Source organism: Schistocerca cancellata, chromosome 4 (genome assembly GCF_023864275.1).
Source record: "Schistocerca cancellata isolate TAMUIC-IGC-003103 chromosome 4, iqSchCanc2.1, whole genome shotgun sequence".
Lineage (NCBI taxonomy): Eukaryota > Metazoa > Arthropoda > Insecta > Orthoptera > Acrididae > Schistocerca > Schistocerca cancellata.
The window spans coordinates 859,130,591-859,148,753 of NC_064629.1; the positions used below are offsets into that span (position 1 = coordinate 859,130,591).

Here is an 18,163-nt window from a genome sequence, read left to right on the forward strand (position 1 = left end):
GGTCAAGGTGATGTTCTACCGCTGTGATGTGAAGCCCTGTATCCTTCTCCCTGATGCGGTGGTTTAAGTGCTGGAAGTTCAGCCATGTCTTCCCGCAGTACTTCCAGCCTCACATGTTGAGATTGCCGATGCCCATCACATCCCAATACTCCATGTGCCCCACCTCCCATCTGTGTCAACTGCAGAGAGCACCATTCGCCTTGCTCGCCAGACTGCAGGATTCTCCAGAAAGAAAGGAAAATCATGTAGTACAAGACCCTGGACCGACTGACCTACACTGAGGCTAAGAGGAAATTTAACTGCCTGCATCCTGTGCACATGACATCGTCTTACGCTGCAGCTAAAACAGTTCTGGCAAAATCAGATCCGCCAACCCCAGTCAAATCTCAGAGCTGGAAGACTACACCTGCCCCCTTGATGGTGGGGCATTGGCATTTCCCTCCCTGTTGCTCATGCACCACCTACTTCTGAAGCAACACCCCCCTCCCCAACCCCCGTCCAGCCCTCAGGGCCGTCCGTCCCCACATCTAAGCCGGAGAAGCGTAAGTCTTCTTCAGCTTCTCTCGCTAGAAGGGGTCCCTTGGGTCACTCCCTTCCCAGATTTCTGCTAGTGGGAAAGGTGACACCTGCCAGTGGCTGAAGAGTCCAAAAGCAGCTGGTTGTAGGGCTTCATGCTCATCCTCAATCACAGAGACTGAGCCAGTGAAGTCCTCCCAGCCAGGGAAACCCAAGGAGCATTGAGAGAAATCCAAAAGGAAAACCCCCAACACCAAGAAAGTTGTGGTGGCATCCACACCACCGCTACCTAGAAGCTCTGCATCTGAGGATGGGGTGGAGATTTCAGCATCCGCTGAGGACCTAGATCTCGCGAGACCCTCGGACACAATGGATATAGACTGCTCAGGCAATAAGTAGGTGGCAGCAGATGACTCTGAGGTATAAACTATCTCACTGAATGTTCCATGCCTTCCCAGTCTCACAATGATGTCATCCTCCAGTGCAATTGTGGTGGTTTTTTCCACCCCCTGGCTGTACTATGGCAACTGGTAAGCTTAACATCTATCTGCACTGCCCTCCAGGAAACCTGATTCCTGGCTACAAGGGATATTACCGGGAACCCTAGTGACTATAATCAAGTGTCAGGTGGAGTTTGCGTTTATGTCCTGAACTCAGTCTGTAGTGAACATGTGCCCCTTCAAACCCCTCTTGAAGCTGTGGCTGTTAGGGTAAGTACGACACAGGAAATAACTGTCTGCAATGTATATCTTCCTTCAGATGGTGCATTACCCCTGAATGTATTAGCTGCACTGATTGATTAACTCCCTAAACCTTTCCTACTTTTGGGAGATTTTAACACCCATAACCCCTTGTGGGGTGGCACTGTGCTTACTGGCCGAGGCAGAGATGTCGAAGCCTTACTGTCTCAATTCGACCTCTGCCTCTTAAATACTGGGGCCGCCACAAATTTCAGTGTGGCTCGTGGTAGTTACTATGCCATTGATTTATCAATTTGCACCCCAGGACTTCTTCCATCTATCCACAGTAACATCAATGTGATGGTAGAGCAGGTGACAACAACAACAATTGTTTCTGGGGCAAAATCGCGATCCATCACTCTTTAGGGTGTCCCTGGCGTAAGGCAGTCCCTTGATGGTTGCCGGAAGTTGCTGAAGCAATTAAAGAGCATCGGCGAGCTCTACAGTGGCATAATTGGCACCCTTCCCTGGAGCACCTCATAGTCTTTAAAGGGCTCCGTGCCCGCATTCACCAACTTATCAAACGACAGAAGCAGGAGAGTTGGGAGAGATATATCTTGAAAATGGCATGTTATCTACCGACGCAACCGTGATTGCCGAGCACTATGCTCGAGCCTCTGCGTCGGAGAATTACCCCCCAGCCTTTCGCACTCTCAAACGGTGGCTGGAAGGGAACGTCATCTCATTAACTACATGCCACAGTGAATCCTATAAGTCACCATTGACAGATGGGAGCTCCACAGTGCCCTTGCACGTTGCCTGACACAGCTCCTGGGCCTGATTGGATCCACAGCCAGATGTTTAATCATCTCTCATCTGACTACAAGCGGCATCTCCTCGTCATCTTCAACCAGATGTGGTGCGATGGTGTCTTTCCATGTCAATGATGGTAGTGCACCATCATTCCATTACTCAAACCCAGTAAAACCTGCTTGATATGGATAGCTATCGACCCCTCAGCCTCACCGACATTCTTTGTAAGCTGCTGGAACGTATGGTATGTTGGCGGTTGGGCTGGGTCCTGGGGTCACGTGGCCTACTGGCTCCATGTCAGAGCGACTTCTGCCAGGGTCGCTTTACCACTGATAATCTTGTGTCCCTAGAGTCTGCAATCCGAACAGCCTTTCCCAGATGGCTACACCTGGTTGCTGTCTTTTTTGATACACGAAAAGCATATGACATGACCTGGTGACATCATATCACGAGTGGGGTCTCAGATGCCCACTCCCGATTTTTATCCAAAATTTCCTGTCTCCTCATACTTTCTGTGTCCAAGTTGGTGGCACCCTCAGCATTGCGTTTACTCAATCCTGTGCACCACTGCGGGGTTTGACTAGTAACAAGCTTTTAGGACGTTCACAACTGCTTGCTGTTACGCAGCACACATGTGTATTTTTCCTGAGCATCCGAATTACCGAATTACCATTCCCCCCCCCCCCCCGCAGCAGTCCATCTCCCACATGGGCGGCACAGGTCAGGGCTAACGATTGCGATTCGCATGCGGTCCCGTCTCTCCGAACTAGAGTCCTTCCCTTTACCACCTCTGCTTGCAGTCTGTTCATCTACACCTCCATGGTGTACGCCTCAGCCGCAGCTTTGTCTGGACTTGTCACTTGGCCCTAGGGACTCGGTTAACCCTGTGGCTCTCTGCTGTAACTTCCTCTCGATTCTTGAAGTGTTCCAGGGCTCTGAAGTGGCTTACTCTGACGGCTCGATGGCTGACGGTCACATAGGCTTTGCCTAGATTCGTGGCAGACACAATGAACAGCATTCCTTGCCCAATGGCTGCAGTGTATTCACTGCAGAGCTGGTGGCCATTTTTCGTGCACTTCAGTATCTCTGTTTAAGCCCTGGGGAATTTTTTCTTTTATGTACTGACTCCTTGAGCAGCCTGAAAACTATCGACCAGTGCTACCCTCATCCTTTGGTAGCATCCATCCAGGAGTCCATCTGTGCGCTGGAACAGTCCAGTCATTCAGTGGTGTTTGTCTGGACCTCTGGTCACGCCGGAATCCCAGGAAATGAACTTGCTTACAGGCTGGCCAAACAGGCTACATGGAAACCACTTCTGGAGATGGGCATTCCTGCAACTGACCTGTGTTTGTTATTACGCTGCAAGGTTTTTCAGCTTTGGGAGACGGAATGGCAAAAATATCAATACGCACAACAAACTAAGAGCCATTAAGGGGACCACAAATGTGTGAAAGTCCTCGATGTGGGCCTCTTGCAGGGACTCTGTGCTTCTCTGCTGGCTCTGCATTGGCCGTGCCTGGGCAACCCACGGCTTCCTCCTGCACCGTGAAGACCCAACTCAGTGTCGGTGTGGCGCCCGGTTGACAGTGACCCATATTCTTCTGCTCTTTATTTTATAGTTTCCATTCCCCACTTTGGCCCATATAAAGAGATACTCGTCTGCATTTAATTTCTTCTTTCTTCTGGTACTCAACACAAATGGCATAGATGGAACAAGTGTGCCATGCGGAACTTAAGCTAAGAGTCCTGTTGTCTCAGCTATACTCCATGTTTTCCAACATAAAATGTTAGCATCTGGAAATGCTTCAAGGCCACCATAATCACAATGGTTGCCCCACACTACAGCGAGTGTGAGCCATGTACTACCTCCAAACAGAGCTTGTACATCACATGTGAAGTTCAGACTGAGGCCTCAAAACACATTCGGACCTCCAATCAGTTGTTGCTTATTAAACTGTCCAGCTAAGTCAATGTCTATAGCCTTCAAAGCACGATAGACAGGAACGCTGCGCCGCAAGCGACGTCGCCGTGCACGTCGCCTAGGCATTGCAGTGGAACGTTAATACAAGCGTGGGAGACCCGTATCAGATAGACATAACAGGAGATATTGAATGTACTCGAAGAAAGGCAGCACAAATAGCTATGCGCATTTATCTCATGGGAGAGTGTAATGAAAATGCTGAAAAACATGAAGATAGATGTCGGACAACTGTTGAAAGTTGACTTACAAATGTTCGTGAACCCTGTGTATTGCTGCCACTGTTATCACAAAGATAAGATTAGACTAACTACAGTAGAAAGAGGCATTTAAGCAGGCATTCTTATGTAGGAAAAAAACCTAAATGTGGTACAAATGAGAAGTACTGTCTCCTCTTTACTTCTCAGTAGTTTGCAGAGTTTGGATGTAGATGTATGTTCATTGCTATGCTGACACAGTGCAGTCTCAGTTATCATTTCTCTTAGGTATGACACTGTAAAGCAATCACCATTGCATTGCAGCCTGTGTGTATGAGTGTAGTGAATGAATTAGAAAATCTGAAAAATAAACTATTTGTGGTTAGAGGCATGTGTTTAATATTGGATCTTAAAAATCGTGACAACATTGCTACTTTCATTTTGAATAACTCAGCAGAATGTAATAACCATTGTGATGGTGCCACATGAGTTGTGAGAACACTACCTTAATATGAATATAACAGCTCATACAATAATGCACTATCCTGTTACATTAATGTGACCACCTGTCTAGAGCTTGAATAACGGCCTTTTGCGATGTGTACTGCTGTGAGACATGCAGGAAGAGTGTCTGTGAGGTTCTGGAAGATTCTGACAAGGCTGTGGAGCCATTCTGACTCCAGTGCCGTGGCCAGCTGTGCTGTTTCTCTGTTGAGGACCCATTGTGTAAACAGCCCGATCGATGTGGTCACACAGATTCTTTATTGGGTTTAAAGCCAGGGAGTTTGGCGGCTTTGGGAATATGGTAAACTCATCGTGGTGCTCTTTGAACCACACACATACACTGCAAGCTCTGTGACATGTTGCGCTCTCCTGTTGTAGATGCCATCATGCTGAGGAAACACAAATTGCATGTTGCATGGAGGGGTGGATGTGGTCCGCAAGGATAGATGCATACTTGTATTGATCCATTGTGCCTTCCAGAACGACCGTATCATCCAGTGGTTGCCCTCCAGTCTGGACCCTTCCAACAATCGTTGCAGTGTGTTTGATTTCAGACATTTTGTGCCATACATGCCAACAGCTATCTGTCTAGTGGAGCAAAAAATGGGATTCATCTGAAAAGGTCACCTGTCACCTCTCAGTGGATGTCCAGTTCTGGTACTGATGTGCACATTCCAGCCTTAGTTGCTGATAAACAGCAGTCAGGATGGGCGCATGAACCAGGCGCCTGCTGTGGAGGCTTATATGCGACAGTGTTCACTGAACAGCCATTGAAGTAATGCTGTCGGTAGCCCCTTGCTTCATCTGGGTAGTCAATTGCTCAACAGTTGCCTGTCTGTTCGCCCATACACATCTCTGCAGCATTTGTTATGTGGTCCATGGTGCACAAGAGTTGCCTTGGCACCAGTTTTGGATAGCACCATGTTGCCATGCATGGTATACTTTAACCACAGCACCATGTCTACAGTTTACAAACTTAGCCATTTCGGAAAAGCTTCAACCCTTGGCCCTAAAGCCAAGGATAATGTATGTTTGGATATCAGATAAATTGCTTCATTTTCTCATTAGGACAACAACTGTACTGTTCCCCCCACCCCCAACAAGAGTTATATACCTACGCTGGTAGTATTGCCACCTGCTGTCTGTGAGTGGCTATTGCATGTTGGCATTGAACATAGGTGGTGATCATATTAATTTTACTGGACCATGTGTAAAGAAGGTACTGAATGGTGACTGTAATAGTTTCCAGTGAGAAGTTAAAACACACAAAAATTATAAGTATGCCATAGTTACGAAGTTATCAGACTGGGACCTAACTGGTTTGTAGATAGTACACTATCTGATCAAAAGTAGCCAGATACCTGTCAGTGGACATTAATGTGGGTTGTGTCCATCCTTTGCCTTTATGACAGCTTGAACTCTGCTGGGTCACTTTGAGTGAGGTGTCTGAATGTCTGTGGACGAATGGCAGTCCATTCTTCCTCAGGAGCTGAAACCAGAGTAGGTGGTGATTGTTTGTTTGTTTGTTTGTTTGTTTATTTATTTATTTATTTATTTATTTATTTATTTATTATAGCCCACTTTCTTAGAGACAAGACTGGACTGCTGAATGTATAATTACATGTGCATGGCTTTTCATGAAATTCTGTTTTTCTTTCCCTTAATTCCTTTCTGTTTTAAACACTGAGTTAAGTTTACAGTGTCTTTAATACTAATTTTTCATTATTTTTGTTACTACTACTATCATCACTTTTAGGTCTCTGCATGTATGCGACTCCACATGTAGTTATCCTATGGTATCTTTTTCCACCCTCAGTCAGGTCTTCTGTTACTGTGACAGAAAAAGTGCTGAAGCCCTTTGTATATCATATTATCTTGACTAATTTTAGAGTATCTTTATACCCACTGCTACTAATACCGTTAAGAAAGCATCTATATTACTAAGAGATTCTCCTGGGACACAGAACCTAAGGCCAGTTGCGCTTTGTCTGTCTGACGGCTTCCAGGGGCAACAAAAATTTGATTTTCAATAATTCTTGTAAATAGTGACTAGATTTACCATGCTGATATAATCTAACCATTAGGACTTACAATCTTATGTGAAATGTTAGACAAGTATTATAGTTACAAACTGTGTTTATAATTTGAGGCAGTGTGACTAACCATGCACTAATAGCCAGACTATATTCATCCAATATTGAGAATTAGAGCATTTAGTTACAAGCAACGAACAGTACACATAATTTCAAACCTTTGTGAAACTTTTTCTTGGTGACCCCCCACTAAATGATGATGAAAAGAAAAATATTAATTCTTCACAAACTAATTGTATTCAGCCCGCCCGGTTAGCCGTGCAGTCTAACGCATGGCTTTCCGGATTGGAAAGGAGCACCTGGTCCCAGGTACGAATTCGCCCATCAGACTTGTGTCGAGGTCCGGTGAGCCGGCCAGTCTGTGGATGGCTTTTAGGCGGTTTTCCACCTGCCTCGGCAAATGCGGGCTGGTTCCCCTTATTCTGCCTCAGCTACACCATGTAGGCGATTGCTGCACGAACAAGCTCTCCACATACGCATACACCACCGTTACTCTTCCGCACAAACATGGGGGTTACACTCGTCTTTTGTGAGACATTCCTTGGGGGGTCCACCGGGGGCCAAACTGCACAATAACCCTGAAAGAGTGGTTCGATGTGGGGCGGCAGAGGGGTGAAGTGGACTGCGGTAGTCGTCGTGGGGTTGTGGACCACTGCGGCTGCGGTGGGGACGGAGCCTCTCCGTCGTTTCTAAGCCCTCGGATAACGTACAATACAATACAACTTTATTCACAACACTTTTTGCAGACAATATCCACATATAGCACTGAATTAAAATTATGTGATTGTACAACACATGGTTGAGAAGATATGAAGTCATAAACATTGAGATGTGTGAAAAACATACTTTTGTTTAAAATGGGGTGCAAAGTATCCAGAATATACTCATCCATTTTTTGATAATGAGAGCACTTAGTAACTTCCAACAAACTTGAAACATAATTTTGAACCTTTCCTAAAGTTTTTCTTGCTTAGACGCTCAACATCAAATATGTTAAGACATTAGTTCATTCATAAAGTACTTGGAAATCTGAAGTTGTTTTATACATGGGAGTTCAATTATTTAAAGAATCAGAGTTTACTACAGTAACAAACAACACAGCTATTGCAATTCAAAAAAGTTCCTATTACTACGACCACAACCTTGATTTTTCCTCAGCAACTGCTGCTGTTGCTGCTGAAAACTGTGTCACTAATATTAGTTATCCTATTACAGTTAAATATGGCAATATTAGGACCACTGACACTTGGTGGATAGCTATACATATTGAGTAGAATCACTCTTTCCTGTTACTGTCCTGTTAGTCCGCAGCTCGTGATCTAGTGGCTAGCGTTGCTGCCTCTGGATTGTGGGGTCCTGGGTTCAATTCCTGGCCGGGTAGGGGATTTTCTCTGCTCGGGGACTGGGTGCTTGTGGTTTCATCATCATCATCATCATCATCATCATCATCATCATTGGATTGTGAAAAAAAAATGGACTGTGTAAAAATTGGGACTTTGTACGGGCGCTGATGACCTTGCAGTTGAGCACCCCACAAACCAAGCAGCATCATCATCATCATCATCATCATCATCATCATCAACTGTGCCGTGTGATGAGCGCGCACACACACACACACACAAGTGCGCACACCTCCCCCCCCCTCCCACACACACACACACACACACACACACACACACACACACACACACAAATAAATTTAGTACTGTTGGAATATATCCAGTTTCTCTCTCTATGCTGAACTAGATCGGCCACTCCATTATGTCCAGCAATATTTTGCTGCCTCCAGACAGCAAGACGACAGTCAAAGTGCATCATTTATATTTCACTGCTCTTGTTGATTTTTTTATGTATGTTTGTGGCCATCTCCCTTCACTCTTCGATTACTCGGGCTTCATGCTGATTCACTAGTATCATATACAGGCCTTACTCATCTCTACTGTGTTGTCTGTTAGCTATAGTTAAGACTTGCTTTTTCTGGAAGGCATCAGCTGCAAAGTTTAAAATATTATATTCCTCTTTTACTGTAATTATGACATAAACACTTTTTCCTCTTAAAGCCTGCCAAGCAGTCCTTGCTATGTCTTCACCTAAGAGACATTCCTGCAGGTCATCATGTGGTGTGCCTATTTCACTGGAGTCACCACTGGTTGTGTCCCTCTTATCAATTCTGTTGAGACATGTAGGATATGGCCAATGTCTAGGAAGGTGGTGTACCAGTTGCTTGTTTGACTTAAAATGTATCTAAAGTGATTCATTTAAATCAGGAAGAAACTGGAACTTTCTCCTTCCTGTGCCTGAGAAATTCCATCTCCGCTGCCATTCTGCAAATATTAAATTCTTTATTACTAATGGATTTTTTGCCAATTTCCCGAGATTGACATTTATTTTTACACTGTTTTTTGTTCAGCCAATAGATGGCAATCTTTTTCCTTGTTTCTAGGTCCTGGGAAATATGCCCGTTAATATAAATAGAATATCTGCTGGTGTTTTGCACAAGGATCCACAATATCATAGCAGAATTCCTCTCTGTATTTTTATTGCTGCAATGGCAAGTCTGACCAGTTGTGACCTATGCAACCAAATACTGGCACCATACCCACAATTATAGTCTATACAGACTCATGGTACAGTCTAATTACATTGTGCAGCAAACTAAATGTCCATTGTTCCATAATAATTTTATTCATGATACAACTCCCTTTTGTTGCTACAAATTGTGTGAGGGCATTGAATGTCCAAAGTTCATCCAGGTATACACCTAAATACCTATTTATGCTATTCTTTTGAATTGCCACCTGATTTATTTTAATCAGTGGTTCCTTAGTAAGTGACATATGTCAATTTTGTTTGATGGTACATTGAGTTGTACCATTGAGCACAATATGTGGATGATTTTGAGCTGCACTGTTGAGCAAAACTCGCGATTGTTTCGAAGGTGCTTTCAACTATTGTTTTCTAGTGAATCTTGACTGATGGGGTGCACTGAAAGTAAGAAATCAACAACATGTACTACAACTTTTAACTGTCTTTTAATCTATCCAAAAATTGTCCTATGTTAATGTCCCAGAATTCGGGACCACAATCGAAGCCTTTGGGTATCCTTTCATAATTAGTTTGATAACTGTTGGTGTGGGACTTGACAGTGCCACTTGGCCAACCAGTTTTCCTAAGTCTCCTATTGAATGAAAAATACAATAAGTTATCAGATGCCCCAGATATATGTCTATCATTATACCTAGTACATATTTTGTGTCTGGAATGTGTACTAATTCTCATCTCATTAAGTGCATCCTCAATACATTTACCCTTCTTTAATCTATATTGATCATTATTCAATCCTGGTAGAATCCTGTAGCATTTTAATGTATTGATTAACATTTTTTGCATAATCTTATCCAGTTCATTCATTAAGCAGACAGGTCAGCATGATGTGGAGATTATTGGATCTTTATCTTCTTCTTTTTTTAAATAATGACTGCTTCTGCCATTTCCCAGCATTTAGGAAAATGCCCCTGGATCATGCTTTCATTAAATAATACCTTCATGTAAGGAAGGACATAAGGACTTCATGGTTGTAAAGCCTCTGTTGGTATACCATTTGGGCCAAGAGCTCTATTTACTTTCATTCTGGATAGCATTTCAGCCACCTCTGTGTCAGCACATGAGTGAATAGCAGCTGTATTGTCATAATGCTTGTATAGCACTCCTCTGTTTCACTGTCATCTAGAAGAACAACTTGAAAAACTACTTCAGCTGAACTTGAAAAACTACGTGAGCAGACTCCTCAGTCTGACTGGATGGAGTGGTTGGGGGTCTTATTTTCTTACTGATAATTTTATAGAGTTTTCCCCATGGATCAACTGCCATGTTTTCACAGACAAATTTCTTCTAACTAGCTTGTCTGCCAGGCCTTGTCTCAGATTTATACCTCTCCTTCTTTGCCCTATATTGCATCAGTCTAAAATATGTGTCATACAAACCCATTTGATACATTGTTCTTACCTTCCAAACTTGTCTTCTAAGCGCATTAAGTTCTGAGCACCGAAGGATCAGTTGTGCTGGACTGACTTGTTTCTTCAGTGGAGTAGCCTTTTCTATTGCTTTCTGAATAGCTTTTGACAGTTCAAAGGCATTTTGTCATCATTGTCACCCAGCTTCATTGAGGGTGAGGATGTGCAAAAACTGTTTGCTTTTCTGAAATTTCATTGAATCTTAACTAATGAATTGTGTTACACCCTGAGCCTCCCTAGTTTTCTGAAAATTCATTGAATCTTAATGAATGAATTGTGTTACACCCTGAGCCTCCCTAGTGAGGAAGTATTTTATAAAATTATGAGGACTAGTTCTCTCTCCTGAGGTGACTTCCCAGTGTTTGAACCTACCTACAAGGTGGCATATGCCTAAGAGTACTATCTATATTGTAGTGATTTTGGACACTGGGATGTGGGGTCTGGTGCAAAGTGAACATTCTAACTTACCAAAGGCATTCTATTATATTTAGGTTGGGAATCTGGGCAGACCAGTCCATTTCAAGAATGTTATTGTGAACTAACCATTGTCTCACAGATACTGCTTTATGACTGGGTGCATCATACTAATATAAGCATTCATTGTCTCCAGACCGTTGCTCTACTGTATGCAGTGCACAATGCCGTAAAGTGTGTTTATATCCTTCAGTATTTAACATTTTATGAAGTGTAATGAGCTAACCTAATCCCATACCGTAACACCACCACCACCTCGTCCGTACTTCAATATTGGCACTACATACGGTGGCAGATAACATCCTCTGAGCATTCGCCTAACCCAAAACCTTACATTGGATTGCCACAGGGTATAGCATGATTCATCACTCCAAGTCACTCATTTACAGTCATCACACCACATGGTGGTGTTCTTCACACTATCTCAATCCTTACTTAGCACTGAGTACAGGAATGTTTGGCTTGTGAGGAGCTGCTCAATCACTGTACCCCATTCTTTTTAACATACTACCTACAGTCATTGTGTTAGCTGTACTGCAGGTAGCACTTTGAGTGATTCCTTCCACTGATTTCATGTGATTTTCTACAGCCACCCTCCGTAATGCTTTGACAATCCTTGGCCATCAGTATTTGAGGTCTGCCTGGTCTTGGTTTAGCTGTGGTTGTGTCTTCACGGTTTCAGTTAACAATCACATCACACTTCTGCAGGTTTAAAAGGGTCGAAATGCCCCTGATGAAACTGTTACTCGAGTGACATCCAATGACTGGTATATGCTCACAACACAATACCCACTGCATCCTTTTATACTGGCCTCTCATGTCTCATGACGTCTGATAGTCAATTCCACATTTCATATGGGTGTCTGGGAGCATATCAAAAAGTTAAAGATTCCCTTAGGTGCTTTGAAACAAATTCATTTTACTCAGTATTGATGCACATCCCCTCTTCTGTGGCATAGTAATACACCATATTATAAAGTTTATGAACTGTATGAAGCAATTATGCAATTATAGAGGCACTACTATATGTAAAGGATTGTCTTGGAATCATGCGTGCTTATAAAAACAGAGTGGTAGCAGATTTTAAAATAGATGTTTCCTTAAGAAATTGGTTATCTTTGTAGTGTGTTCAGAACTGGGAAACTAACTTAAGAGTGGCAACTGCTGTTAACAACTACATGAAGTACTCCCAAACTTCAAATAATTATGAAGTAGCACAGCTGTTATCGGTAAAGATCCTAAGTAATTAAGAAGAACAGAAAATTCTCCAAAATAAGTTCAGTTTTCTACCCTTATTGCTATTTGGTTGTAATTTAGACAAAGAATACATAGAAGTACCTTTGAAGAAATGAATTACTGAAACATAATCGAGACCCTGGAAGCTGTACAGTGTGTTGTGTGGAAACTAAATTTGAAAGGCAAGAAAACAATAAAGAAATCCATATGTGAGAAGCTACAGTAATGCAGTATCTATATTACTAAGTGACTGTCCCAGAACTCAATATAAGTTGCGGGTTGCCTAGCTAATGATTTCCAGGGACACCAAAAATTCTTGTTTCACTAATTTGTGTAGTTATTGACCAAATTTTAAAATTAAAAATGCTGTCATAATCTGCTGATTAAGAGATATTATCTTATGTTAAAAGTTCAGTGCAATAAGACAAGTATTAGTGTTAGAAACTATGCGTTTATCTTAAGGCAGTGTAACTGACGGTGCGCAAATATCCGGACTTTATTTATCCGGCATTTGAGAATGAGAGCACTTAGCGACTTCCAACAAACTTTAAACATAATTCTAAACCTTCTCTAAACTACTACTTGGTTAATGCTTAAAGCCAAATACTAAACACATTAACTTATTTGCAAAATAAGCAGATGTTTGAAGCTGTTTTATACATGGGAGTTTGATTCTTAAAGGAATGTAGGATTTACTGGTAGGCAAGTAAAAAAGTAATATAAATTGAAAATCTGTGGAGTAGGGTACAAAATGACAGGAAGTAGGGAGGAGTCTGGTGAAGTTGTTCCTCAAGTTCTCGTAGACCATGATGAAAATGATCCTGAGTATCACAGACAACTAAGGTACTTCAAGGATCATACACTGGTTTTGCTGTCATATATCTGTGTGAGGGCAGAGTTGAATTAAGTCATGTGTAAAATGAAAGCAGTAGAGTTCCAGATCTAGATATTTTCATAATTGAAGTTGCGTGATGTCTAAATGTATGTGCTGTATGTTACACAAGTAGCTTAATAAATGAATACAAGGCATATGGGTGAATCTCAAAATGGCTTCAAACAGAAGCAGCTCTCTGGAAGGAAATTGTTGAGGCTTTTTTAGCCACTTGTTGATGTATTGACCATTGGCTTCCAGCTTGAGATCTTTAGCCAATGTTTGTTTAGTGATTGACAATTCACCAGCGTGAGTGTCTGTCATTGTCAAAGATTCACTCACCATTCCTGGTGACAGACTGGAGATGAGACCATAGTTGGAAATCACATGTACATGTTGCGTCAACATCTGAGGACCTTTCCCTGGTCGTCACCACTGTGCTTCTCCCAGTGTTACCTCCAGAGGTTGTTTATTGCTGCACGAGAATACAGGATCTGTTTCCGACCAGATTTTCATCATTCTTGTTAAAACCATTGTCATTTTTATTTTCAATGATTTTAGTATTGATGGCTCGTCCCATCATTCCAATGTAGATGTTTCCACATGTACACTGTATGTGATAACATCCTGATGGTAAGAATCGGTTTCTTTTGTCCTTAGCTGATCGGAGACTCACTGATTTTCTTGGTTGGTTTGTAAATAGTCTTTACACTGTGTTTACACAATACACTGCAGACTGTTTTGTTTTTTGTTTCTTCACACTTCTTATGCAACTGGCAAAGTACCCGTTGTTCTGCAGAATGTATTCCATCTGTTGCATCTTGCCTCTGTGGTATGCAGCTCAGATAATTGTTTTGAACGCATTAAAAGCATATTAATCATGCCTCTTTTCTGTCTTAGGTGACGATTTGAAAGATTGTGTAGGTTTTGGTCCACGTGTGTGTGTCAGTTTGTGATACACACAGTGGCCCACGTTCTCTGTAGTGCTTGTAACCAGCACGTGCAGAAGGGTGTCATTAAATTTACCATGGATGTAGAAAAGGATCATCAGCAACCAGACGCTCCATTGACACCCGGATCATTGAACATAAAACGATATTGCAGATTGGGTGCAGGTGGAGAAATCAGACATAACAGAGCATGTGAGGAATGAGACAGATTGTGTAAGAAAATTGGTGGACACACAGGTTATTGCTGTGGAGGTGAGCTGCCACATTTTGTTCAGGGAAGCCATTAAAATTTATAAACTTCTCAATAGTTTTAACAAGAAATCAGAAAGCCTGAATGTCAGTGTGCCTCAAATTCCTGTGCTGCAGCAAACAATCATTGCAGGGAACGAGAGGAGAACCAGAGTGACAATGACAGAAGAAAGCCCCTTGATTGTTGGCTCAAAAGGTACATGCAGTTTTTGCTGTGGCTCAATTCTGGTCTGCCACCAGTAATGGGGTGATGAATCTTTGGTAATTGCAACCACTGGTGCTACCGAAATGTCAGAAAAACTGTGAAACAAATGTTGGCCAAAGATTCTTAGAAAAAAGCCAACAGGCAATATGTCAGTCTGGAATACTTACCTGGTCGTATTAATGGGGGAAGATACAAATAAGAGCAGCATGTCTGTTTAGTAAGTGTGAGAGTGTCATAAGATACTCGTGCAACTCTGGCGACATGGGAAATGAGAGTAGTACATGAAGTACCCACTGCCATGCTCTGTAAGGCAGTCTACAGACATGAAGCTGTCATAAATAAATAAAGACAAGATGAAACTTCAGGATCTTCTGAAATCTTAATAAGGAAATACAAAAGAAAAGTGTAAATCTATAAGCTACAGATTTATGTGGTCCCAAAAGAATTGAATAATGCCTAGTTTTGATTGGGGAAGAGAAAGTCTGTTGAGGATCTAATTAATTTAAATACATAATAGATGTAATAAGACATTATTGGGTTTTAGACAACTTGTAGAGCTCGTCATTATCTAGAAAACTACTGAGTTTACAATATCTGTCTGAGTACTGTCAGAAGTGGTATGTTACATCACATTGAATAACAATAATTACTTAGCTGTTTGTGAAATTATCCCCATGTTTTCTTATATGAACCTAAATTTTGTGTTTTAAACTCAGGTTTACAAGAATTTTTTATCCTGATCTGAGTAACATTTTACATAAGGAACTGAATGTCATGGTCTGAAGAGGCCATTGACTATTTGTTTATCATTATAATTTTTTCATTAGACCTATCTATAAAGATGTTATTAGTGGATGTTTTTGAACAATTAGCTGCTCTAGTTGTAAAGTTTACAGTGGGGATTAAGTCAAATGCTAACATTATCGACTGCAGTAAATTTGTACTGGAAGAATTTAATAAAAAAAATAAACCTACATTAAAATCACTGGCAACGGTAAAGCCAGTTTGTTACATCAGTGAAGAAACCTGAGATTCCTATGGATCAACTGAGGATGCTATCATTAAGGTTCATGTGGTAGGATTCTGAGCTATGCCATTGATGTGTAGTAGTCTACATTGGTGATCCGGAATGTTTCATTAATACATATAACACTGCCTATGAGCACTACATATTGTTTTGTCACAACAACAACCTGGTAGTGGTACAAATTTAGTCATATTGAAGCTGCGACAACCCTGTGTCTTAGCCAGACAGTCATTTACCACAAAGTGATTGATGGGTTGTTGAGACAGCAAAATGGCTCTCTAGTGTAAGTTGTGAAGCTCGTTACAAACTTTTCCACTTGTTTACAGAGGTTTCTGGCCAATGGACCAACTGTGCTTGTAAAGCTGCCCATTGTATGGCTTTGCAAACATTGCAGTAGAACAGATGGTAAGCAATCAGTAAACCACCATTCTTTGAAGAATCAAGCTCCCATGTACAAAACAGCTTCAGACATCTGAATAATTTTCAAATGAATTAAAAAATTTAGTTTTAAGCATGCAAGTAATGCAAAGTTTTGAAAAGGTTTGCAATTGTGTGCAAAGTTTGTTGAAAGTTGCTGTGTGCTTTCATTATCAAACAGTGAATGAGTATAGTCTGGGAAATTTGTGCTCTGTCCTAAGCAAATTCTAGTTTTTCACTCATCTCAGTGTTATGACATAGCTCCTGAACTATTTGTTGTACAACGATATAATTTTACATATACATTAAGTGGTATGTGGGTATTTTCTGCAAAATGTGTTGTGAAGAGATATAGTAGTAAAGAAGCAATAAATAAAAAAGGTCATGACTGATGCTGAAGTATAGCAGCATGGACAGTGAAAATGAAGAAGCAATGAATTCTTCTCCTTTCATCACTTTTTTGGGAGGTGTCAGGGAGGAACACTGTTGTTAGGGTTTGAAATTGTGTGTCAAGTTCATTGGCTGTCACAGAATACTCTCATTCTTAAATAATGGATGAATATAAGCTGGGTAATTTGCATGCCTTTAGTAATGCTGCCTCAAGACATATACACTGTTCCTAACTTTAATACTTGTTTTACCTAGCTAAAACTTTAATGTAACATTATACCTCTGAATGAGTAGGTTATGATAGCATTTCAAATTTGCGCAATAATTGCATGACGTATTGAAAACAAAAATTTTGTTGCTCCTGAAAGCCATTAGATAACTTGACAATAGTTTTAACAAGAAAGAACTCAAAATGGGTGCCTTTGCACCAGATTAGTCATTTGGTAATTTAGATGACAGGTTGCATGTGCCATCAGGGAATGTCTAAGGGGCACTAGGTTGTTGTGTCTGCTTCCAGTAGATATTTAAATGCTAAGCAATAAAAATTAAAATAAAACACTTCAAGAAATAAACACTTGATATCTCTCAGTCGTGATTGTCTCATACAGTTAAAATATTGTAGGATGCCTCTCCCATGTGACTTCTAGAGGATAGGCACCTTGTAGCACAGACAAAGCTGCTGTGACAACTCATATGTAGTCGACCTGAAGAAGGCTTCGTGTGAACTGTTGGTATTTTCATATAAATCATGATGTAGTCAAATGCCCAAAATTATTTTATTGAAATGGATTGTGAGCAGAGAAACACATTAACGTATAATACCAAGATACAGTTGTCAGTGACATTGTTTCCATTATGTTCAGTTTAATATATTTTATGTTTGTATTCCCCTCTTTGCATATGATATGTGACTTCTCTCCCTCCTTCCCTCTCTCCCCCCCCCCCTTCCCCCCTTGCCCCTGTATGTTGTTCAAGTACAGCAGTAGTGTTTCCCATATTTCAGAAGCTACAGTGCTACTTATTTTATGAATTTTTAATTTCAGTTTTAATGATTAAATTGCTGCTGTGGACGATAACTCATTCTTTATGTGTTCTTTTGGTTCGCTTCTGCTATAGTGTCTGCAGCCTCGAAACTTTTCATAATTTTATAACAACCCCATTTCGTTTTTGCCTCTTTTTACTGTTTGAATAAGTGTGAAATTTTTTAAATTATTTTATAAGAAGATCTGTGTCATTTACAAATATCTTGTGTTACATTCTTCAGTTTGTTTTTACAGATACTGAATGCTGCTTACAATATTGAGGTGAACCCTTCAAGTTCATCTACGTTACTTCACTCTTTCCTGGAAAGACTAAGGAAGCTCCTGTATTCATTCAAGTTCCCTTGGGCTCTTCCACGGAGATTGGATGCTGACTGGAGAAAACAAGTTGCAACTGAAATGATAGACTCATTGAGTCCATCCCGCTTAGTTAAGAGCATTTTTTCTAATCAGGTAATTGCCAAACATATACCTTCTACCTAGAGTAAGGAGTGCCAGTGGACTATGTTC

The 18,163-nt window shown here is 41.3% G+C and overlaps 1 protein-coding gene across 1 annotated transcript in view; it reads left to right on the forward strand.

Moving 5' to 3' along the window:
• Positions 1 to 18,163, forward strand: part of LOC126184989 (dual serine/threonine and tyrosine protein kinase-like) — a 295,254-nt gene that overhangs the window by 183,508 nt on the left and 93,583 nt on the right. The window contains exon 9 of the mRNA XM_049927698.1: positions 17,891 to 18,106. Coding sequence (XP_049783655.1) covers positions 17,891 to 18,106 — 216 coding nt within the window. The remainder of the gene's footprint in view (positions 1 to 17,890; positions 18,107 to 18,163) is intronic.